The sequence below is a fragment of the Melitaea cinxia genome, chromosome 8 (genome assembly GCF_905220565.1).
Source record: "Melitaea cinxia chromosome 8, ilMelCinx1.1, whole genome shotgun sequence".
Taxonomy (NCBI): Eukaryota; Metazoa; Arthropoda; class Insecta; order Lepidoptera; family Nymphalidae; genus Melitaea; species Melitaea cinxia.
The window spans coordinates 14,641,915-14,669,006 of record NC_059401.1 but is presented as its reverse complement, the minus strand read 5'-3'; the positions used below and the strand labels follow the sequence as shown (position 1 = coordinate 14,669,006).

The window sequence follows — 27,092 nt, the reverse complement described above, 5'->3', positions numbered from 1 at the left end:
GTACTTTTTACATTTTACGACGCCAGGGCATGAAGTATAATTATATCGGCGAAGAAACAAAATGTCACAAATATTTATAACCCTTTAATTTTAGCTTTTCACACAAATATTGAGCGTAATATAATACCAAGCTATAATAAGACGATGTCCTGATGTTCCTTGTTTTCTTTTCTATTTTTCTACATGAATAAAGATTTATTTATTTAATTTCCCGGAAATGAATTCATTTATTTAAGAGGTTTTTTGTTTGAGCTTTGGGAAATATGTTTTAGTATTTGTTTGGAGTTAATTAAAATGAAAAACTTGGATGCCAATGAAACAGTAAATTAATTTCGAATGTTATAACCTTCAATATGTTCTGAGTTTTGCATCTAATACAGATTTCAAAGCGAAACAATACTTAATAAAAAAAAAAAAAAAACGTATGTCTCTGTAGTTTACTTATTTTATTCGATTATATGATTTATTTTTCGTAGGAGTAGGAGCGTAGGAGTTATCTTACATTCGATCACGTGTATGAAAATAGAGAAAAAATAATAACAGTGAATAATATTTTTATATTATTACAACCTACATAAGTACGATTACGATGTACCGCCTCAAGGAAAATATATATGTATATACATTATACACAAACGTATCGTTTGTAAACGTAAAACCATTTATTTTGAAATTAAAATGTCTGATATTGTATACGACACCAAGAAATTATAATTTTGATAAATCGAATTTGTTATTCATTTTATTCTAAGAATGATTGTCCAGTATGCTTGGGTGTATCGCTAAGCGCTGTTACTACGTGAGCTGTAAAAGTGGCAAAGTTACGTGACGATAAATCTTAAAATACTTATGATTATAGATTAGACTGGAAGTTATTTAAGTGGGCAAGTAGTTGTGTTTCTGTGGAGAGTAAGGTGGCCTGAGCTCCTGACGAGACTCGGGGATAGGGTCGGCAATGCGCCCGCGATGCTTCTGCTGTTGCAGGCGTCTGTAAGCTACGGCTACTAGATGATATACCTAGCCTCAAAAACAGTCATTCCGCATATTATGTCTTTCATATATACGACAGTGATGTGTTACGTCATGTGAAGCAATAGGTACGGATTGCGACGCTCCCTATGTCTAAGGACACAGTTACGCGTAGGCGCAAGCTTGTATAAGCGCTTTGATAGACACAAACATCTTTAGCGTAGGTTCAAGAAGCTTAATATTTTATTGTATTTTACTTAAACTGTGAAATCTTTAGATTCTTTGTGTCTGTTTGTTATGATCACGCTTTTTAAAGCTTACTGCACTTCCTTTTATACGAGCAGTCTGTGCGTCAGCTATACCCAGAGGTCGTATAACGCCTTGCGTGTCTGCCCTTGCGCCTTCAGGGCATTGCTGGGGCTGCTGCGGTACCTCTAGTTAGCATGTTCGTGCACGCAGGGGTCGACAGTTTCCCGGCCATTCTACGCAATAAGCAAGCTCACTTTTAAGGCGAGTGCGCGGCAGCTGCAACAACGTCTTGAGAGTCATTGACGATAGCAGGGACTGTCCGCTAGTGGGTGTGACATTACGAGGTCACTTTTAGTTATTAAGTACTAAAACTGGTTATTAAGTTCTTTTTATTTTTACTAACAACATGGATCTTTTGTCATCCGACTAATATATATACACATTATCACTAGAATATTTCATAACGTTCGGGAACTTAGTGCGTTCTCGTAGATAATATTCCGATTCTTATAACAGAGAATCATCATCACTTACATTTCATCGCTCACTTTAAGTATGGAATTCTATTGCAAACTAACAATTTCTAAAACCGACCAGTGACTGAAATACGTTGAATGTCAGTCGCTGTAACATTTTTATAAAGTAGTTTTCATTTATAATTCACAATGTGTTACTAAAATTAATACTCCACTAGCTTGGGAGAAAACCGTGGAGTATTTTTATTCATCTACCATAATGTTCAGCTGTAGTCATGTGGACAGTTCAATTAAATTTTTACTTTATTTTTCTATACCATATTTCCAGCGAGCTATGCTATGCTATTATAATACTTGATGTATGGTCTAGATGTAATGCATGCCTTATTTTCTCACAGTGTCATGACCTGTTGCATACATCACATTGCATCATCTTGACTATGTCTTGTATGTTTTTGTGCGTATGTGTTTATTTTAGGGTGAGTGTCATGGGAAAGATTAAAAAAAAATCAGGTCACGATTTACAATTCAAAGCTTCAATGAATCTTGAATTGATTTTCAATAAGTCGTCTGGCATTTTGTTTAAACTCCGTATTGTTAACACCGCCTGTCGTGAATAAAGTTCAGTTACGTTCAGTTTACGAATATTCTTGTTATTTTGAGACTTTATTATACAGAAACACTTGTGTTTGTGATTAAATTTAAAGTATTGCCGATTTATTTTAAACCGTGATTTACACGAAAAGCAGAAGACACAATCTTACTATGATTCAACCTTGCATAGTTCTTTTTCTGTTTTAAATATGCAATATGCAATTGGCTGGAGCACCGACACGGTCAGGCGGAGATGCAGGATCGATCCCCGCTGGAACGGTCGATTTTTGATATGATATTAAAAAATGTTTAGATTTGTTCGTAATTGAATAAACTAAAATTCTATTAAAACTTTCTGATGTCAAATACGAGTACTATGCCAATCTAAACTCCGCAATAAAATATCATGTTTACAACCAACTGGAACGTTTTAACAATGGTTATTCAAACGAATAGCTCTTTACAAACGGCTTACGGTCCACATAACTTTTTAGTTCAAACTGAAACTAGTGGCTATAAACTTTCGACCGAACGCAACTTGACGCTGGAGTTTAGAATATAGGGCTTAATAGTTGTTTGGACGGAATTATCTGTTTTGAAGTTCATGAATGGCTAGATTCGTCCTGCTATTACTTTTATTTAATATATAAATGACGATATGTTTTAGTTAAACATTTCCGGCTTTCAAAAAAAGAATTTTTAAACTCGAATAATAGAAACGGGAATTCGCGGGAACTAAGAAAACTATTCTTTTGATATTTACGTAGATCTTAATCGAATCGATAGAATTTATGTGCTATAGGTGGTCTTATCGTTAAACAGAAATTTATCCCAGAATAAAATTGTAACCCTTAAGAAATATTATATAACATAATGTAACATATGTTTAACTAGCTGTGCCCGCGACTTCGTGGAATTAAAAAAATATTGTTCAGTTAGTAGGTAGTATATGTACCGTGTATAAATCCATATGCATTTAGTAAAAAGCGGTTATTTTAATATTACAAACAGACACTCCAATTTTATTTATTTGTAGAGAAGATACATGTAAATGGTTCTACGATTTGTTTTTAATTTATTCTAGTAGCCTGAATATTTAGGTAGTTTTGGGATGAAGAATGTTAGTAAAAAAGAAAAGTAAGAAATAACGAAATACTTTCTAAATTATAAATACCGGTCTTAGCGAATATCGAACTAAGCAAACTTTTAAACCAGCTTACAAATAGAAAGTTAAATAAGCATTTATTTTATTTTTATTTTTTATTTTATTTTGATTTATTTGGATAACAGACAGGGCAGAAATTAATAACATTAAAAAAAAAGAAAATTTAAATACGCCATTTAAAACCTTTCACATACGGTTGCTACATAAAAAGCTAGAGCTTGTACAATAAGTAATGTCTAATATCAAATAAAATACTGTATGCCAACTAAATGTACCAATAAACATCGAAACAATAGATTCTCGAATGATTAATAATCACACCATTTAGTTGTATGTCTGTAATCATGCAGTACCACTAAAATTAGTATTGATTTATTATTAAACCTTACTTGCAATCGTCATTCCAATAATTCAATATTAATATGTAATTAGAAATACGTGTCAGGAATATGTCATATCATTATCGGTACATTGAAGTTAATTCAAGTAGATAATTTAGATAGGCAGTATGCTGAACTACCATTATTGAATTACCTTTTGGTTTAGCAAAAGCTATTTACAATTTTTATTGATTGATAAAGACAAGGAACGTGTAAATCATTACATAGTGTAAAACAAAGTCGATTCTCGCCGTCTGTGTATGCATCTTTAAAACTACGCAACGGATTTTGATGCGGTTTTCTTTAGTGAATAGAGTCATTCCAGAGGAAGGTATGTATAATACATGCATAGTATGGTTGAGGAACATTGATAGTTTTTGCAACCGTTCGAAGCCCGGAGCGGGTTGTTAGTATAAGAATAAAAAGTGTGTGCCAACTCCGATACGTAAACTAAAGTTTACTCCTTAAGTACGATTACCGTATTATTTAAAAATTAAAATGTACCCATATCTTTTTATTCTTTTGTCATATTACAGATTGTAAATTAAACAAACGCAAGGGTATAATTGTCTTCTCTGTCAAGGCTCGCAAGGGCTTCAAAGGGACATTAAATAAAACTTTCACGACTTATATTTGTCAAGGTCGTTCTTGTGATTGTCTTTGTTTTGATATTATTGTTTCTTTCGCGTCAGTGTATCATTTATTATGAAACATGTATGTGTGCATTGTTTCTAAGTTTAGTAGATGTTTATTGCAGTGAGATGTACTAAGGCAATGCATACACGTAGCTACTGCAGAGTTCGTTCATGTAATGTTTAGTAATAATTGAAAATAATGATGTCTGTAATTTAATATATGTTGAAATGAATTGCCGAACGTATGTACGATTATAACTTTTAAACGACTGCTCAATATCTCTCTTATTATTTATTTTATTCCTTTTCAGAAGTTTTAAAATACGGTGGTACGAAGTTCGCCTGGTCAGTTAGTTTATTAAAGAAACGCCAAAAAGAGGGTATTTGTAAATTTGTTTTGTTTTTTGACGTTTCAAGTCTGTACGATAAGGTACTGACAGTGTAAATCATCATAGAAAGCCGTATTGATCGAATCTCGCCTAATATATAGAGCCCCATAGTCCATTCAACAAAGCAAACGTCTACCTAATCCACTTTCGTATGCAACAAGTCGTGTACATCTAATTTCGGTGCTATCGTGTGATGACAGAATAGACTGTAGCGTGATGATTGAACCTTATCACATTGATTGATATCAATGCATAAATAACCATCTTACTTGTACTAGACGACCAGATAGAGTTCTCAGATTAATCAGCCGTAGCACGTCAGTCGGCGAACGGCAATTTGCAATTTACAATTAGACGCAATTACAAACCGTCGCTACGAAGGTAACTTCGTAGACAATTAAGTTCGTAACGTTGCTACGAGTTTCGTAGCGCTGATGATTCCTTGCCACATAGTCGTTACGTAGTTTCTTATCGGTTTTATACTTAAATGTGAAGTATGTTCTAACTTTTAATTAAAGACTAGCTATTGCGCGCGACTCTGCTTGCTCGCTTTCTAATTGAATCTCGAATAATAACACATAAAACTTTTAATTTCAATACCTTGTCTTTTATTTTTGAGTAAAAAAAAAGTAAAAGTTGCAAAATGTGTATATGGACTTTTAATCAAAGGTCTACAAATAATGTTTCAAATTTCGAGTTTAAACTTTTACCAACTGTATTTGAGTTTATGACAAACTTTTATACAACACTGTAAAAAATTATCTGCTGCACTTAATTATCTAATTTAGTGTATTATTATTTATACGAATATATAAATATATATAATAATATATAATATATAGATGAAATCTATATCCTCTAATACATCTGACTTATGAATAAATAGATTTATTATCTAAGTCAAAAACTCATCAATTCTTACTTTAAATATCTTATAAAATACAATCATAATGTAAAACTAAGTAAAGAAATGGTTTTCATCGCAAAACCTTAATGGTTTTTCCTGAATTGTAGTGCCGCGCGTGGCGCATATTCAATTCGCATGCAAATTCTGAACGGTTGATTTACCTAAGTTTGATTTAAAAAGGATTTACCTCGGCTGACGGTAAAGACTGTACACGTAGACATCTTAATAAGTTGTGTCCTTACTGTATATTTAATTAATTATTTTTATTCCTATATTTCCTATATTTTATTTCAGTTTTTTTATTTATTAGCTTTAATATACAAATATACATATTATCTTGCGATATTGGCGGAATTACGCCATACAGTCTTATCTACGAGTCGACCTTAAGAGCTATAAAAAAATTGATGAGGTCGAAGATAAACAAATCCTCGTGTACTTTGATAACTTTGATATTTTCCTTTTTCTATTATTATTTGATAGTTTGATGTGACTTGATTGGTTAACGTATCAATATACGGACGACTATAATTATCGTGTAATTGTGCGTGTGCTGTGTCGGAGAGAATATTTGTGTTTATACAAATGTTTATTTCTGGCCAGTTTGTTAGTCCTTGTGGGTCTCCCCGCCGTGCCTCGGAGAGCACGTTAAGCTATCTGTTCCGATTGGTCGGGTCCGGTTGTTGTCATGTACAACTGATAGCGATCGTTTAATTAATAAGATATTTTTTAAGAAATTGGTCCAATATAGAATTTATTATTATTTTTATGTTATTAACCCGCATTGGACCTGCGTAGTGAATTAAGCTTTAATCCTACTCCTGCATGTTTTAAGAGGCCTATGCCCAGCAGTGGGATATTACAGGCTGAAGCGCTATCACTTAATATAAAATTTAATGTTTTAAATAATAACCTCTATTTTCATATTTCTCTTCATTCAACTAATATATGTAGTTGACTGAAAGTGGTCTGTCAGAGATAACTTGGCCCTACTCAACTTTTTTCTATTGTAATGAAAAACTTTAAGTATGTTTTAAGCGCAATACAATATATGATTAATATAATAATTTAATACTCTAAAATCGTTTATTTACAAGCGACTTCCCTTTGTCGTGCTCTGGAATTTAATACAAAGCTAATTAACTGTTGAATTTCAGATTCTAATCTAAACAATTTCCTTCGACGCTTATAGGCTTTTCACGTAGACATCGCTGTAGATTTGATCATACAAATATTAGCTGTATCTCGCAGTTTCATCCGCGTAATTTGCTACCCCGTGGTTGAAACGAAGCCTATTTCTTGTTCTGGTTCCCTAGCTGTCTACTATCAAGTTTTGTTACTATCCGTTCTATAGTTTTTGCGTCAATCAGTAACAGACAACCATACATCCACACACATTTTCACATTTATAAAATCAGTCTGACTTAACAAATTTGTTCAATAGTTAAACCGTAATAAAATTAATTGTAGTTGTTTTTTTTGCCAATATAGTAAACTGCGTAAGCAGTAATATCATAGAAAGGTTTTACGCGTCAATTTCGCTTTGCTTTCTTATTTTGTTTTCTAAAAGTTTGGCACCGACTCAATTATGTTATTATTTTACGCCATTTTATATGAAATTTATTCAAACGGATGCCTCTATCAACAATAAGATAAGAATTCTTAGAATCTTACAACTTTATCTATGTAAAGAAATTAATACTCGTAAAGTTTGTTATTTTTGCTTTCTATAATATTTAATTTTTTACAAGGTATTTTTTAATTAAAATCATTTAAATTGTTGAATAATATAAATCCCACCAAAAACATTTTCATGTAAAATGTTGCCAAGACGAGATCATATGGCTCGCACTGTCAAAAAGTTATCAGATCTCATGTAGAGCCAAGCTTCTAACTCTACACGCCCTAACTCTACAAGCCCTAACTTCACAAACTCTACACCTTAGTCAAAATATGTGGCTTGGCCGTTTCGCTACCGTCACGTGGGCGTAAGGTGAAAATTTTTTTCACTGTTTTTTACTTTTCTGTCATACAATAGTTCTATTAAAAAAAAAAAGAAGAAGAATAATTGATATACATATAATACAAATAAAAATAAAAAGAGAAAATATATTTATATAAATGAGACAGGAAATTCGTCAACTACAACATCGGCAGCCGGTAGTAACGAAACGGCCAAGCCGCATATTTTGACTAAGGTGTAGAGTTTGCGAAGTTAGGGCTTGTAGAGTTAGGGCGTGTAGAGTTAGAAGCTTGGCTCTACATGAGATCTGATAACTTTTTGACAGTGCGAGCCATATGATCTCGTCTTGGCAACATTTTACATGAAAATGTTTTTGGTGGGATTTCACTTCTTTTTGTAAGTTGCTTATGACAATATTATAGTTGCATTATACCTCCGACACATTTTATACTATAAATATCATCCAATCTTCACCATATTCGGTTTAAGCACGCTGTTTTTGAGTTTATGTTGAACTGATATGCAAACGGTGATCTCCGCCAAAACGTAAATACCAAAATTACAAAATGTAAATATTCGACATAAACTAATAACCGATTATTATTTTTTATGTACTTTATTATTATTGTTAATAACAAGGAGTCCCTATATCAATTTTCAGACCTCTAGTATCAAAATTTGCGGAAGTCTCATACAAACTTCCATCCCCTAGTTTAAGGGGTTGGGGGGTAAAAGTTCCAAGTTTTAGAATTTTTTTGTTGTTTGTGTACTAATACTAGCTTACATACCAAATTTCAGCTTTCTGGGACTTCAGGAAGTACTCTAAGAATTTTGATGATCATCAGTGAGTGACGAAATCGGGGTTTTTTAGATATCAATAAAATCTAAAGTATAAAAGCTATGCAATTGAAACTTTACATGTTTAATAAGTTCACTATTGACATCATATCCCCAGAATTTTGTTTATCTGGTATAATCCAAACCCAAGTTATGAGGGTTCAAAAAAACGACGAAGCACTTCGAGAAAAGATAGGTAGTGCTTTTCGTTTTTTTTTTTTTTTTTTGTTCGTCTTTTCGTTATTTTTTTTTTTTGGTTCGTCTTGGCGGGGGCACTACCGTGCCCCCAGATACTAATAATAATAATAATTCAATTAAATTACATTAGCCACTTAGAGGTTATGCGTACTCTATTTGTGACCTAAATTAATAAATTATAGTTGTGTATTAATTGCTCTTCTTTTATATATGGCACCAATTTCGATGTGCAAATTATTCAATAATAACTTAATCAAATCTAACTACGCTGAAAAAGTTCCGTTAAATTATAACTGCAGTTTTTAAGTCATTAAAAATTGCTTATAAATAAATCATTTTGACTACCTGAATTCAAACATGCACTATATGCCTGATATATTATACTTTACCTATTATGTTTATTATCTAAAGGTAATTTTAGTACATTGCAATAGTTGTTTTTTTTCCCTCAGATGTTAGAAAAAGAAATTGTATTATTTTGCTGTGACTATTTTGGTATGTAGTTAGTATTTTTGCCTACAATTTGAAATTTTTCTTAGTGCGAAATAAAAAAAATGATTTGCAATTAAATAGCACCCGTTTCTTATTCCGAATTTCCAAATATCTACGTAACCAGTTTATTACTGTGGTTCTATGAATAAAACAAAAGCTTCAGATTTATTTTAAGACTGGGTATTTAGCTACTACTAAATATTTAGGTAGTTTGAAATTATTTGTTTGAGAGATTAATGTTCTCAAACGAATACTTTAAATTACTTTTTAGATTCCATCGGAGCAATTTTAAGGCTGTAGAATATTAAACTGTAATTTCGAAATAAGAAATTGGAAACATAATTAACACTGGGTGAGCGCACTACTCGCGCAAGGTCTCTTGCCTTAGCGGTCACTATTTCGATTTCAGCTCACGAAAAACGTTTTTATACTTCAGACATGTTGTATGCATCATAAATGTTGCTCGGGAAACCCTTAACTGCAGGGTCTTTCTAATATTTATATTAATATGTCAACGTAATAACATAATGTAATATTTTGACAGTATCGTCCGTCTGTTCGCACAAAACAAAGAAGATAAGAAAAGGGTCGAGAAAGCGCTGAGCGAGTCCGGCTTACCAACGGGGAAGAATGATACCATTAATCAATCGAAGTTTCAGTTTGAAGACTTCTTCGCCTTCTACAAGAGCCTCACGCAGCGCACCGAAGTTCAGAAGATATTTAATAACCTGTAAGTAAAGCTTGAATAGATTACACAACAACTAATTAAAATAACTACGATATCTATTACATTGAGGTAGGGATGGGAATATTTTACTTAAAATCTGATCACCCCAACTGGGTCTTTCAAGTAGTGTTGTGTACCTAAAGTAAGATAGCTAGAGCTCCTAGGCAGGTTTGAAGGTAGGGACGGTAACGCGTTTTTGGTGCTGCAGTCGCTTATCATCAGGTGGATTGTATACTTGTTTACCACCTTGGTATAAAAAGATTATTTAGTATTAACTTCAAAATGTGCCACGTTTTCGATAAAAATCTGTAAAGTTAGACGTTAGTATGTAGTAGGAAATATTTATTACATTATGTTGCCTTGGTACGCTTTTTCCTTTTAGGATTACGTTTCGTAGGATTAATGGTAATCTGGTAAGCTGCTCTACAAACAATAAGGGGGAGTACATGATGGTTTTAGGTTGTAGGATATTTTGGATGAGAGATTTAGAGTTAGTTGTCTACTTTGCCGGCATATCTTACCGCAATCTGTATTCTGAGTTTGTGTTAGATTTAATTTAACTATTATTAAAAATAATATGTTCCTTGTACAATTTTAATTGTCCTTTTTGAATTTACTGAAGCAAAAGTATTTATTTTAATTTTAAAGTTACTTATAAAAGATAAAAAGTTTATTTCATTTCTACTATGATCTTACTGTTTACTAAGTTTCCATTGTGTTCAATTATTTTGTTATATTTGTTAAACAGTAATCATATTAACTTAAGTTTCGATGGGTTATCTGTGAAAACATCTTTAAGCTAAAACGTAAAAAAAAAAAACAGTAAACGTCAAAAACAAACCGATCAGATTTGTATATAAATATTTCTTTAGTCACTTTTTTGAAATAAATAATAAGCCATCACTAAAAACCATCTTTATATGATAGAATAAAAACCTTTTAACATATTTGTGTAATCGTACGGACTCAAGATCGCACACAATACTATTTTGATACTGACAAGCATTTGTGTTGATGAAACTGTAAATGTGTGTGTTCTTGTTCTAAAGCAGGCTTCATCCACGTTGATTTGAGGAAAAATTGACTTCTTGTTTCTTAAATCATACTTAACCTTCCTTTTTATATAGTCTAAATTGTTTAAAAGTGGGTGTGGATTCTGGTAGAGCAAGCAATAATCTATAAAATGATATGTAATTTATGTGGATCAATTGTGAATTTTTTTTCTAAAAAGTGAGGCAATTATCTTAGCCTCAGCGTTTTAATATATATGATGATTGCGTCACTTCGCTTACAATTCATGTACCAGAAACGTCTCGTTGTGGTAAGAAATGTACTACGTCTGATATTATCAAACGTATGTCCTTTCTCGGGCTACAAGAGCCTGTCAAATGGACTTAGATTACGTTGTCACTCTTTCGTTCATCAGAAAGTAGCTAAAGTACAGCTTGAACTAATTTTGATCAAATTCTGCCAACAACCTAAATAAAATCTTAAATTCTATAGAAATTTTTGCTTGTATTAAATGTTTTAATAAGCCTCTACTTCATCGTATATAAAAGCAGGTGATTTTACGTAGAAATCAGTAGTAGTTGCTTATAGAAAACAGCTCAGCAGAAAATGCATCTCAACGTTACAGAAGATCACAGCTAAATAACACTGCTCTCGAGTAGTTTTGTGTTCTTGTGGTAACTTGACCAGAGCTGGGGGGATTGGTTGTAAGGTCGGCAACGCGCTTGCGATGCTCCTGATTTTGTGAGAGTTCACGCTAGAAGGCCACACACAGGCCGAAGACGGGCAGCAGCGACTTCGGTGCGACAAAGCCAGCCCTGCGGTCACCAACCCGCCTGCCCAGCGTGGTGACTATGGGCAACACACATGAGTTCACGCCATTTTTGGCGCGAACTTGTGGAGGCCTATGTCCAGCAGTGGACTGCGATAGGCTGAAATGACTGACTGACATGCTAGAAGGAACTGCTTACCATACGATTGCTTGCCACTCTTAGTGTAATAATAGTTGTAATGAGTTAAATTTATCAATAAAATTATACACGACACCTAAAGAGAGAGATGTACGTTTGTTCATATTTGTAAAATATCGATGTTCGTCTTTTTAAAACTCTTAAGTTTTTGAAATATATGTAGTTGTGTAGTGTATATAAAGTTGTGTAATTCAAAATTCGTTGTGGATATATTAACATATATTTAATTTTATAAAATCTATAAATATGAAAATGAATGTTTGTCTAAAGAATCGTAAACTATGTCATGATCATCAGCAAAGTGTTGTGCATGAGCCCACAAAGGTTTCTGAGCAACGCGCGCAGGGTACAAGCTTGTGTTATATAAAATATTTTTTTATTTAAACACAATCTTGTGGGTTCTTTGTTTTAAAAAAGTACTGAAAATATTTCATAGCAGATAAAAATAGCAAATATAATGAGAAACGTACATTTTACGAAACAAAATCACGTTCGCGCAAAAATTTAAAAACTTTATAACGTAAAGAAGCGAAGATGAATTTTTTTCCGTACCGCAATCGAGAATTTTCAATTAATCTAAGTATTCGTTGCAGCACCGACGGGAAGCCGCACTTGTCGGCCAACCAGTTGGTCGATTTTCTCAACGAAGTACAAAGAGATCCACGATTGAACGAGATCCTGCACCCCTACGCGGACATCCAGAGAGCTCGGGACCTGATAAAGGCTTACGAGCACAATAAATACCACCAGCAGCGCTCCCAATTAACATTCGATGGATTTTTAAGGTAACAGTCTTTTTATTACTTTTTTATGAACCCTCTCTTTTTGTTGTTTAAGCTTTTCAATTTCATCACACGGGATGTGCTATGCATTTCAGCATAACGAGTTCCGATAAAGATTGGAAGATATTTGTGGATCTTCTACTATTTTTGCGTGATATTTCTGCCTAGCCATATTATCATGTAACATTTACCCTAATCACTTGAAATACTTATGTTGAGCACTTATAAACAATTAAAACATATTTAAATCTATATGAAATAATTTACAACTTCAAAAAGTGCTTGCATTGTAATAAAAAATTTTTCGCTTCAGCCTGTAATATCCCACTACTGGGCATAGGCCTCTTTCCCTATGTAGGAGAAGGATCAGAGCTTAATCCACCACGCTGCTCCTATGCGGGTTGGCGGATATATTCCCTACTATAAGTAACGATCGATATCAGACGTAGATGATTACAACCCGGACCGACGGCTTAACGTGCTCTCCGAGGCACGGTCGGGAGACCCACAAGGACTGCACAAACACCCATATTACGGCAAATATCTGTATGGCCAATACAAATGTTTGTCATGTGCGGGGATCGAACCCGCAACCGCCAGGGCAACGGGTACAATCCATGGGTGTGACCGTTGCGCCAACGCGGCGTCATTATATTTAAATATCTCACTCAAATCACACACTCTGAATAATTATATTTATAATTATAATTGTTAAAAATATCGACTTCAATTACATTGATACGTAATACAACGTAGGTAGACGAAAAAATAGTCAAGTAAATACGCGTTATTTGATATAGCTCTTTACTACTTTTTAGATCTCAATTAAATTTCAATGGGACCAACCACAAGGATCACAAGACACGCCCCACTTTTAGATTAAAAAAAAAACATCGAAATCGATTCGCCCGGTCTAAAGTTCTAGAGGTAACATACATAAAAAATATAATCGAGACGTGAACCTCCTTCTATTTGGAATTTGATGAATTAAGAGGTCTTTATTATAAACAAATTATTTAATTTATAGCATCTGTTAAAGTAAATAATTTAAAGCATTTAATAAAACAAGTTTAATTTTGTCGTAAAAGCATTGTGTACTTTATGAGTTTATCATCAGAAACTCTTAAAAGTTGTAAAACTGTGAGTGTGAAGCGCCCCAAGCATTTTGTTATTAGTTTGATGAAGTTTATTTTAGATGTCTTCATTATGACGGGTCTGTAACTTTTACGTTTATTTATTTTATTTGTAAACAAGTTTTTAAAATAAACAAATAGTAAAAGTTTGACACTTAGATAACGGTACCTTGTGGAATAAGATTGTCTTGGAGGTCCATATACTCGTACAAAACAAGCGTCCAGACCACAATAAACTTTTTATAGCCTATAGCCCGATACTATTTTCAGGAGAGTGATTGAACCCTCTACCGCTAGCTCGGTAGCCAGTTACTACGACCAATGCGTCAATCAGTTGTTGTCATTTTATCCTAGTTTTAGTTATTAGTTTAAAAAAATATCGAATTTTTTAATTTTCGTTTTCGTTTATATAGGAAACTAAATAGTATAAAATTGTGCAGAAACTCAGCGCGCGTGCGTATTTAGCTACTAATTAGAGTTAAAACAATACGTCTTAAAAAATTATACGTTGCTTTACTTTTAATCTAGAATTTGCTACAAATAAAAATTGTTGATCTGCTCAAAGTAATTAGACGAATAATGGTAAGTAAATGTTAAAAGTTTATGATAAATTATTTTTTAAACTCCGCTTTATTTAAGCAAACTCTGAGTCCAAAAATAGATTTTTCCCCTACTTCGTTGTTCTTTAGCAAACTTAAAATAAAGTTTTTCGCTTTTCAAAATGAAAATACGTCATATTTAAACTTGTTTGTGATCGAGTGCCTCTAAGCCTAATAAAATAATTTTTGGTATTTATGCAACGTATTTTCATCTTTGCATACCTTTAATCGTTTTTACTCGACGATGATGAACAAGTAAATTATTTTATATTCCTACTCTCACTCTCTTTGTAATTTAATACAAAGATAATTTTAAATAATCATTTCGGAAGTTTCCGCTAGTACGATAAAAGAAATTCCACAGCATTATAGCATTAGTGCAGGCGATTATGTGTCTTATGTGTGTGTATGTAGTTTCCCTGCTCGCGTGCGTTTGTTATGAAGATGTTTTGTTTTCGCTTATCCCCTCGGATCCGTTTCATTTACCGGGATTAAAATAATCCACTGTCGGCCCGGGTAAAAGCAATCACTACGCTGCGTTGAAGTATAAATCCTCTCAGTTGTATTCGTGATATGTTTGCCTGGGCATTATTAAAACATGTTTTTCGTCTTTATGTATTCCTCTTTTGTTTATCTGTTTATGTTTGGCCATACTACGAGCAACAACACTGAAAACTAACTCTGAGGTATATAAAACGAGCAAGAAATATCCTTCTGGGGATACCCGACTGTAGAAGTACCCTTGACCTTAGATATACTATAGAAGATTACATTTTACATTACATTACATTACATTACGCAGCGTTGTATTCTTGTGGTGAATAAGGTGACCAGAGCCCTTTGGAGGAGGGATTTAGGAGTAGGTCGGCAAAGCGCTTGCGATGCTTCTAATTGCAGGCGTCTATAAGCTACGATAATCGCTAACCGCTTGTTTGCCGACCTATTTCATTAAAAAATAATTGGTTGCTGTAAAGTTCGTCTACCGACGATAGTTTAACGTGAGAACGTCATACAAAACATCTCCCTCGGACGCATATCCTAATCAAGTGTAAGAGAGATAGATGCGGCGCAAGCGAACAATGAGCGTAACGCTACGATGAGTCATCTTTTTTCGTGCATGTAGTCCGCATTCATCGATTTATTAGACGTCACACCAAAAATAGCTTTATTCCGAAGTTCAGTACGGTTGATTAATATAAAATTATGAATCATAGTTGTATCAACTAAAAAACATTGAATGAATATTATTAAATCGAAATTCAAATGAAAATACCGCGATAAAAGTTAAACAAACGCTATCGTTACAGTACGGCGATAGATCAATCAAACGCAATAAACTATCGAATGTAACGATACTTACACTCGCTTGCGGTCGAATGTAAGCAAACACGTTACATTCAGTAAACACGGCCACCTGTATGTCGGTACGCGAAATGGTACGACGACTGACCCGCGGTGGATTGTGATTGATATTATATCTTTATAATAATAATAATAATTATTATTCTTTATTTATTTGACCAAAAATACTGTACAATTTTATAATCCGCCAAACTGCGTGACAGTTTATCGGCGGAATTAGTGCTTGTCAACATAGTATGATTAATAAACTCGAATAATTTTCATTTTTTTTACTATATATTTATGATAAATAATCTATAAATTTTCGATTTTTTTTACTATATATTTATCATAAAATAATCTATATCTACCGTTAATTAATCTAATATCTTTAACATAATTAAACAATTAAAAAAAAAAACTTAACTAATCTTACAATCTTAATCGTGTATAATGTAGATCTTGACTTTTGGTATCTATATCGAGTTAGGGTCTACCTTTTACTTAGAATCTAGATCAGTTCGACTTGAAAGGTACCACAAATTTTCAGAAGATCACAGGAAAACCGTACTGCACTTGTGTAGTGCTGTGTTTCTGTAGTAAGTGCGACGACTTACATGCCGTAGATTGAGGGTGGATAGTGTTAGCCTTTGTTATGGAGATCTTGATTTTTGGTATTTATTTTACAATACGGTATATTACCTCTGAAATATACGGTTTATTATATCTGAACCGGCTGGACCGATTTTGATGGCACTTCACTGTCAGATAGCTGATGTAGTAAGGAGTAACTTAGGCTACTTATATTTTAGAAATTTATTTATTTTATAACTGCGAACTGAACAATAACTTTTTTGATAAATTTCACGCGGACGAAGTTGCGGGAACAGCTAGTATTTATTAAAGCCGATGACGTAATAGACGTCAATGTCTCCCGAGACACTAGAGATTAGAGCAAAATAATAAATTTTGTCATTTACTTTAGATTATTGCACAACACTGGGTACATTACCTTAGTTTGTAATTGTACCTAATGTTAAATTGTAGCAATTTTGAAATTGTTAGTTGATTTGCTACCGTGACTCTTTTATTGGAGTGAAATTTCTTTAGAATCTTGATTTCAAACTCGATGTAACGAAAATGTGTCCCGATAAAGAAACAAACACATAATGCGCCGTTACTTAGCGTCATTACTTAAGCGTTTCCGCGGCAGCCACAATAGTATTCTGAAAGTGTTCGTAGATCGATGTGAGAGTCCAATGCTGCGACATTGGATAAAGCTCCTTGTAATATGAATAGTTTAATAATAATGTAATAGAATGTAAATATAAAAATGTTGTTATTTTAATTTTTCTGTACTTGTGTACTAAGACTAGGTTATAAGAAACATTGTTACTAACACTATATGGGCTAGTCCTGAAATAAATGATATTATTATTATTTAATAAATGTACAGGGTAGAATGAGGTAGGATACATTACTGCGTAAGCAACGCGCTTTGCATGGCATTACGACCTTTTTCATCGTCGTTAGAACAAATCCCAACGGCCTACCTTCGATTTTTAAGAAGTTTCACTTCTGCCTTGTGTGAATTGCGTACATCCTTTTTCTAATGTAGATTTTTTTACGTTTGTTAAAAACATTAATGTGTAATGTGTCACCTTATGGTGACCATATGGGGAAATCAATATTTTCATTTAATTTCATTTAATACTAATTTGAGTCGTCAGTTTTAATGGATGTGTAATTGTTAGACTGTTTGAAGAAGCGTAAGCGTTGTGGTCATTGCACTGGCTGTTGCGCTTACGGTTGTGTTTTCGATCACCGCTCCTTACAAACATTTGTATAGTTATTTACGGTCGCGGTTTTGATCCCTGATCATGTCAAACATTTGTATGGACCATATTGGTATTTTCCGTAGTCTTGGCATTTGTGCTTGTTTGAATATGGTGTTGTGGCTGTTAAGTGAGAGGCGTTTATTTTTAATATTTGTTACTCTTTCAAACAAAGAGCTATTACTAAGTTTGCAAAGAAAATGAACGCGTAGATAGCTGGAGATTGAAAATACAGGATACTGTTGTCTCGATATTTCCGTGGAATAGTGTTATACAGGTAAAACGGGTAAAATGCAGTAAGTGCAAAATATTATGTATTTATCTTAGATAGCGTATTGAGTGTAGAAGCCTATAGTCAATGAAACCTTCCTTTATAAACTAACAAGAAACGGGACGGTAACGAAAAATGTATATGTAATCGAATCTGAACGGAAATAGTCGTCGAAGTATAAACAACGTGTCAATGAGTCCGCGTAAACGATCAATCGCCGCCTACAATCTCGCCCGTCAATGAGATTCAATTAAAATTTTTAACAAAACGCCTTGTGACGTAAATGCAACTGATGCAGACTTCAGTTTATTTTATAAGCATTTGCAATTGTCTATCATCTAGTATTGTTGAATATAATTGATGGTTTCGGTCACTTTATACACGTTTATCTCGTATATCTACTTAAAAATATAATGGAATCGTCTGCAAAAATGGGTACTGACTTACTGAGTAAATTCATACTGGTACGTTTTGATTAATAGTTAAAATAATGTGTAAATATATTCAATTTGTATCGTATTAGTTCAGTTTCTGATTTAGGGCCCGGCCCCATGTCCAAGGCACGGCTCCGTGCCGCAGTACAGTTTAGCAACTTTAGTGTCTTGTAATAAGACTAACGTCTGTCAAATGTGTATGTATACATATGATCGAAGTTGAATGTACATCGTCTACGGCACCGTGTGTGGACATGCGGTCGGGCCCTGAGTCCATCTGAAAATGTTTGCTACGTCCTAAAGTTGACTCGTAGAAAATACTTTTAACACTGGTTTATGTACAAATAGTTATTATTTATCTATAATATATATAAAAGCGAAAGGTCACTCACTCATCACGAAATCTCCGAAACTATAACACCTACAAACTTGAAATTTGGCAGGTAGGCTCCTTATAAAACGTAGACATCCGCTAAGAACGGATTTTACGAAACTCGACCCCTAAGGGGGTAAAACGGGGGTTGGAAGTTTGTATGAAAGTCCTATGTTTTTGAAGTAAGAGACCTGAAATTTAAAATGTATGCTCTATAGATGGTGAGAAAGTGTCCAAATAATGTATCTTTAGAAATCAACCCCTTTTTGGGGTTGAAACGGGGGATGGTACGTTGACTCACTGATCACGAAATCTACGAAACTATAACACCTACAAACTTGAAATTTGGCAGGAAAGCTCCTTATAGAGCGTAAACATCCGCTAAGAACGAATTTTACGAAAATCGACCCCTAAGGGGGTAAAACGGGGGTTGGAAGTTTGTATGAAAGTCCTATGTTTTTGAAGTAAACGACTTGAAATTTAAAATGTATGCTCCATAGATGGTGAGGAGGTGTACAAACAATGTATCTTTAGAAATCAACCCCTTTTTGGGGTTAAAACGGGGGATGGTAGGTTGACTCACTGATCACGAAATCTCCGAAACTATAACACCTACAAACTTGAAATTTGGCAGAAAGGCTCTTTATAGGGCGTAGACATCCGTTAAGAACGGATTTTACGAAACTCGACGCCTAAGGGGGTAAAACGGGGGGTTGGAAGTTTGTATGAAAGTCCTATGTTTTAGAAGTAAAAGACTTGAAATTTAAAATGTATGCTCTGTAGATGATGAGAAGGCGTCCAAATAATGTATCTTTAGAAATCAACCCCTTTTTGGGGTTAAAACGGGGATGGTAGGTTGACTCACTGATCACGAAATCTCCGAAACTATAACACCTACAAACTTGAAATTTAGCAGGTAGGCTCCTTATAGGACGTAGACATCTGATAAGAACGGATTTTACGAAACTCGACCCCTAAGGGGGTAAAACGGGGGTTGGAAGTTTGTATGAAAGTCCTATGTTTTTGAAATAAGAGACCTGAAATTTAAAACGTATGCTCTATAGATGGTGAGAAAGTGTCAAAATAATGTAGGTATCTTTAGAAATCAACCCCTTTTCGGGGTTAAAACGGGGGATGGTACGTTGACTCACTGATCACGAAATCTCCGAAACTATAACACCTACAAACTTGAAATTTGGCAAGAAGGCTCCTTATAGGGCGTAGAGATCCGCTAAGAACAAATTTTACGAAAATCGACCCCTAAGGGGGTAAAACGGGGGGTTGGAAGTTTGTATGAAAGTCCTATGTTTTAGGAGTAAAAGAAATTTAAAATGTATGCTCTATAGATAGCGCGAAGGTGTCCAAATAATGCATCGTAATCTATATATATAAAAGAGAAAGGTCACTGAGTCACTCATCACGAGAACTTAATAACCGCTGGATGGTCCATCCATCCAGGATGGACAAAGATGAGGCAGGGAGGTAGATTATAGTTATTTGACGTCCGCTAAGAACGGATTTTGCGATATTCCACCGCTAAGAGGGTTTAATTAGGGTTGATAGTTTGTATGAAACATATACAGCCTGAAAATAAGACTAAAAATGTGGTGTATAGAGAGGTTTTATAAAAATAACTATTAAATTATACTAAATTGTGCCTTTTAAAAAGTTACTCAGTTTGATAAGCATTTCAAGTGACTGAAATAAAAAAAATAATTTGCGTTAAACATCTTAATAGTAATGCATATCTTCATAACCACGCGGACGTAGTCGCAGGCGACAGTTAGTGTATTATTAAACAAAGTCCCCAAAAGTATATGTGAAAGATTCCTTCAAAATCTACTGAACGGATTTTCATGCGATTTCACCAATGGAGAGAGGGCTTGGAGAGAAAGGTTTACGGAACGGCTAAGCCGATATCGATAATAGTTTCACTGGAAGTTTGCCGGGAAAACTTTGTGACACACTGGTTTCTACGCGGGCGAAGCCGCGGGCACAGCTAGTCATTAAATAAATATACACATACTAAATAACATTACACTTCTTATTAGAAGTATCGTGTACCCCCATTTGGATCTCTATCTCTATCAACGAAAAACGGGGTATGTATTCAGTCTTGTAATTCTCAATAACAGATTTTCGTTCAACAGTAACGTATTTTGTACTCTAAGAATATAATATTAAAGTTTATTTCAAATATCAAAGAACCTGCGGTTTCATAATAATAATAACAAATAATAAGTGTCATCAGCAATAGTAGTGATGTTAATTGATTGCGGTTAATTTAGACCGGTAGAATATAAGTCGAAATAAGGTGATGGAATATTTGATTTAAGACTCCTGAAATTGACAAAGCGTTAAATACGAAAAGTTGTTTTGATTGATTTGCGTTTAAAACGTGTTGATATTTTTTGTGAAATGAATTTGTAGTTTCTTAACCGAGGTAGGGCAGAGCAGGAAATATCATGCTCAAAATCTGGAGCATCCCGACTGGGGAAGTACATCGACCTTCGAAAGATCACATCTAAATAATACTGCTTTCACGTAGTGTTGTAACCTGTGGTGAGTAAGGTGACTAGAACTTCTGGGAAGAGTTGGATGTTGCAAACTTCTATAAGTTACGGTAATCGCTTACCATGAGGTGAGCCGTACATATTTCTTTTTTTCACCACTAACTTTCACGTTACCCGTCAGGTGTTATTATTTTCAACCTGAAGTCCAAAATGTAGACTTTTTTAGTTGGTGTTAAACAGACTAAGTTTTAAACCTTGCTGATAAATCCTATCACTAAATTGTGTGCTAGATATCATATCAGTATCCGTTCAAACAGGTCCTTATAAAATTTGGTTAGGTTAGTAGATCTGATTTAAAATCTGGCTTTTCTATGGGCTTAAGTCATTGTCTATAAATAAATTGCCGTTCGAACAGCTGTTCTATTTCCGATGTTCTACGAGATTCCCGATTGACAATTGTTGTTAACAATAAATCAATAATGTATGTACTGTCTTGTAGTTATTTCCTAAATCAAGGTTATTTTTGAATATACCATTAGAGCTTAGGAAAAATTGCGGATCAGCAGTGATTCAAAATAATAGCTTCAGATATTATTTATATCCTTTTGCTGAACTATGCTGTGATCCATTATCTTCTATATAAATATATAAGTAGGTAAAAAATTACCGAACGATTGCTCCGAATTGGGATATTTTATTTTGGGTTCGTTATTGTCAAGACAAAGTTTGTGTAAAAAAAATCTATATTTTAACACAAAACATGAGGTCCATCGGGTCAGTTAGTTTCGATATAAAAATGGCGAGAAAATTACGAGTCAGTCCATGTTATAGCCACCGTTTCAATGAATGGGTAAGTAACATCAGGTAATGGGAATAAATGGATTGCCGGCTATAAAACGCCCATCATGAGGGTGATAATATACCAATTTATTTGCAAACGCATTATGTGGGTAACTTCTGAGAGGAATTGTTCTATCCCTTATTCTGGTATAAATTATTTACTGGAAGTATTAAAAATTATTCTTACCCTATACCCCCTTTTTTACGGAAAAGGTAATACCAGAAAAAAAGATTCAGTCTGCCCAAATCCTTTCTAGAAGTTTCTGTATCTAAAGTGTACGGTGATTTTTGACCTTTGGTAGGGTTTTTTTCACAACCTACTTTTTGGTTTCCGTGCTCAAAGGGCTATAATCGCATAAAGATGCAGTCTGAAAAAAATTCTAGATTTTTTTTTAGATGTTTATGAATCGAATGTGTGTAGTCTTTTTTGGCTCTTGATAAGGTTTTTTATAAACGTTATGTATCTTCAAATTTCAAACCAATAAATTGTTGCAGGTTCCTAATGTCGGAGGACAATCCAATCGTGGCTCCGAATAAGCTGGACCTCTGCGATGATATGGACCAACCGTTGGCGCACTACTTCATCAACAGTTCTCATAACACGTACCTCACCGGTCACCAGATCACGGGCAAGTCGAGCGTGGAGATCTACAGGCAGGGACTTTTAGCGGGTTGCAGGTAATTATTATTTTAACTGAGGTAGCGGACAGCAGGAAATTTCCTGTTCAAAATATGGAGCAGCCCGATTGTACCTCGAACTTACAGAAGATCATAGATAAATAATATGTTTTCAAGCAGTGTTGGGTTCCTGTTGGCAAGTAAGGTGACCAGAGCTCCTGGGGGGAATTGGGGATGGGTTCGGCAACGCGCTTGCGATGCTTTTGGTGTTGCAGAAGTCTATAAGCTACGGTAATCGCTTAACATCAGGCGAGCCGTATGCTTGTTTGCTGACCTAGTTGTATAAAAAATACTTTTTGAGATACACCGAATATTTGTTGGTATAATTACTTACTGAGGATACTGATTAAACGAAAAAAAAAAAAACAAACTTAACAATAAATCGACATATTTATTACTTCCATGGATCTTCAGAATACTGGCATTTTATATAATTTAATAATCTCTTCACTTATTTATTATCAGTTAAAATATTTCTGTCTATTTTTATCTTAATCCAGATTATAGGCTTATTATACGTATTCTTTATTCATTTCAACTGAAAACAATGTAGTCATTGTTAAAAAAAAATATGTCATTAGTCATGAATAAAGCAGTAACAAAAATAGACATTGTTTGTAATTTAGTTTATTAAACAAAAGCAACTCAAATTTGAATTAATCTAGAGTATAATCTGCTTACATTGAGCAGCCAGATGGGTAAAGAACGTGAATTTTACTTAAGATTCAAATCACATAATTCTGCTCTTAAGTTGTGTTGTGTTCCTGTGGAGAGTAATGTAGCCAAATTCCTGGGGATACGCTGTGTCGACAGTGGGGGTAGGGTCGACAACACTTGTGATTATACTAATACAATAGTGGTTCATTGGCCATGGTACTGGTTTGCGTTGCTAGTTGTTGTTGCTCTTTATCCGCTATCCCGCATTGGAGCGTGGTGGATTAAGCTCTAATCCTTCTCCTACATGGGGAAAGAGCCCTATGCCCAGCCGTGGGATATTACAGGCTGCGAGCGAAGCGAACGCTTGTTTGGCATTATAGTAGTATTAAAAAATCGTAATACCCTATACAATCTTCTGCTTATTATTTATGAGTCATCTGTATTATTATACCTTAAAATCAGATCATAATATGGTCTTAGTATTACAGATATACTATGTAATTTCTAAAACGTAATGAAGTAATTAGTAACTGTAAGCATAATGTAAACAGCTATTAATATATAAAATGGAAAATTATCGTCGTTTATCTTGGAATTAGGTTTAATGGATATGTAGATGGTAACTTAAGCTCTAATTACTAGTTGGTGTAATTCTCTTCGGGGATAAGATTATATGTGTGAATACAAGCGGAAAGCATTTATTTAAATCACATAGAAAATGAGAAATTGGAACGTTGAGTAAAAATAATTTCTTTTACGAAAAAAAATTTAATATATTAAACGCATGTTTGCAGTCACGTTGCTACCGTAATCGTTTCGTTATCTTTTAATTTTGTAACTTACAAAATCTCCAAATTAATGTAATGCGATTTTAATGCGGTAACGTATTAATATAAAATATGTGTTATCGTACGTAGCGATGTTAACGACTCTAGCGATGTAAACATAAACACGATCGGCTTTATTCGAAACGTTGTTTCTTTTACGCGAGCGTTAACTGTTTCGTATTATTTTTATCACATTCTCCCGATATCGACCCGTTTCTATGATGTTTTTCGATTTGGGAATTTAAGCTCCCGTTGATATAACCTCGTTTCAATGTTTTGTTATATTTTGTGATCGTTAGTGTGGTCGAGGAATGTCATATTGAAAGAATTTCCTCGTGAACGAAACGCTGATTTTAATTTGGATCGTGTTCGATAAGCATGGTGTATGAAAACAAAGTATGATGAAAATTGTATTAAATTTTCAACGTGCTTTGTTTTTCCGAAATTGATATGCTTTTCTGCCATAACGAAAAGAAATATTTAGATCAATATAAAATATCAAATATCTGTCAATGAAGGAAAAAAGATTTATTTTACTTAGTTTATGATTAACACGCTGTTCTTGGAGATAATATATGAATGACTTAATAATAGTTGAAAAATATGTTGACAGAATTTTAAAGGGTAACTGTTGTTTTTTTTTTATATTAAAAATGTTTAACACCTACAGCATGTGTGTCGGTTCAAGATTATTTTAATAAAAGATATGTGTGGTTTTGTTGAACTATATTTTATGTTTGAAATAAAAAATTCTTTTTTGCGCACCGCACACACGTTTTTGCTTAGGTAGTAAGTTAGTATGATCCGTCACGCTTTAAGGTGAAAGGCTCCATCGGGTAAACTCGGGGCCGCCGAGTATACCCGAGCGACTAGATATAGTCAGGTGCTCTTCGCTGTTGTGTCGCTGTGTTGAGCATATTCACAATGAAGTTTTCACTTCTGCCGTGCGGTCTTAAGCACACACAGTATTTTTTTTTTCATAGAGTTACTGCTTAGTTTCTTGCCGATTCTTTTCAGCAATATCTGCGTTCCGAATCGATAAGAACTTTATATTAGGCATCATTTATTTAATAAAGACTAATATAGTTATAATTGTGTAAAATGACGATTAAAAATGTTTTTGAAGCCTACACGTAAATAAAAAATATTTTTTATTTTGATTATAATCACACTTTATTTTCTGCTGTGTTGTTACGGCAGTAAAGAATATAGCCACCCGCTTTGTTCCCGTGGCTGTCGTAAGAGGCGACTAAGGGATAACACAGTTCTACTACCACTTTGAAACTTAAAAAGCCGACCGATGGCGGTATAACCATCAAACTACTGTCTTTGAGATACACAAGCCCAAGACGGGCAGCAGCGTCTTCGGTGTGACAAAGCCAGCCCTGCGGTCACCAACCCGTCTGCCCAGCGTGGTCACTATGGGCAAAACACACGAGTTCTCGCTATTTTTGGCGCGAAATTGGGGAGGCCTACGTCCAGCTGTGGACTGTGATAGGCTGAAGTGACACTTTGCGATGAAATTTGCGAATGAAATTCAGCTTATGTATTAAATTAATAAAATATAATTTCGTAATACTAGCTCTACTATATTAACAGACTCACAATAAACACATACACCAACCGAACTGGTCTGGGCATATATTTATTGCTGGTAAAACCTAGTCTATAACAAATGTAACATTGATGTAAAGTAAATTATTCAATAGTCTAATATTTTCTTTGTGTATAATTCTGATTTTGTTCTACATAATGTAATTTAATGATATTAAACAGTTACTCTCTACAAACATTAAAGGTACGTTAGGACCTCGCTGCAGGCGATCCTTACCCAGGACTAATGTCTGTGTGTATACATATATGAAACTAATCCCTATCGTAAGGGAACCGAATCTCTATAATACTGATGCGAGACTGGATGTATGTCCCATCGTAACTAAACTCGCGTCGCACCACTTGGATCGAAACTCTCAACGATGTATTTATGATTTATCTATTTAGAAATCGATTTAATTTATTTATTGGTTATTTTATTGCATTCTAGTACACAATAAAATACAGTAATATCAGACACCGATACCAATCCGGTATACAATGATTTGAAAAAGTAGCTTTTCATAAAATAACTAGCTGACTCGGCAAACGTTGTCTTGACGCTAAACGCTATTTAAAAATAGGGATTGGTGGTAGAAGGGCGAAAATTTAGGGTTGTATGTATTTTTCAACGCGAAATCATAATAAAATAAAAACTATATAATTTATCTAAAAATTAAAGAAAAATAGCGGTGGACTACCGTTAACATTTAGGGGGATGAAAAATAGATGTTATTCGATTCTCAGACCTACCCAATATGCACACAAAAATTCATGAGAATCGGTCAAGCCGTTTCGGAAGAAATTTAACTACAAACACCGCGACACGACAATTTTATATATATTAGATATTTACTTGTATAAGATATATAACTTTCGCCCTATTTAAAAGGTTGAAATTATGTACTAGCATTTTTTAACTTATGTAACAATGACCATTTTAAAATGGTTCTTTTGCTAAGTATGGAAATTTACAAGTACAAACGGATACTCCTAAAATGTAAAATAGCTTATTAGCGATGAATAGGCCTTGAATATCCATTTCACGAATGTTCGATATTGAAATATATAGCTAGCTTTAACGTGAATTTTTTCGTTGAACGTAACCGATGCGATGAGTGTTCCTGACGTGTTTCGTTACAGGGAATTGGATGTTTGACTTTTATGTTTCAGTCTGTTTAATTGCCTTTTACGAAGAAACGATATTTTTTTCTTAGATCTATTTATTATGTATGTTGTAAGAGTGTCTTAAGAGG

At 34.1% G+C, this 27,092-nt stretch overlaps 1 protein-coding gene across 1 annotated transcript in view; it reads left to right on the top strand.

The window, feature by feature from the left end:
• The window catches only part of LOC123655891 (1-phosphatidylinositol 4,5-bisphosphate phosphodiesterase classes I and II), a 128,216-nt gene that overhangs the window by 61,088 nt on the left and 40,036 nt on the right, over positions 1-27,092 (top strand). The window contains exons 5-7 of the mRNA XM_045591637.1: positions 9,799-9,984; positions 12,554-12,745; positions 22,577-22,759. Of these exons, the coding sequence (XP_045447593.1) occupies positions 9,799-9,984; positions 12,554-12,745; positions 22,577-22,759 (561 nt within the window). The remainder of the gene's footprint in view (positions 1-9,798; positions 9,985-12,553; positions 12,746-22,576; positions 22,760-27,092) is intronic.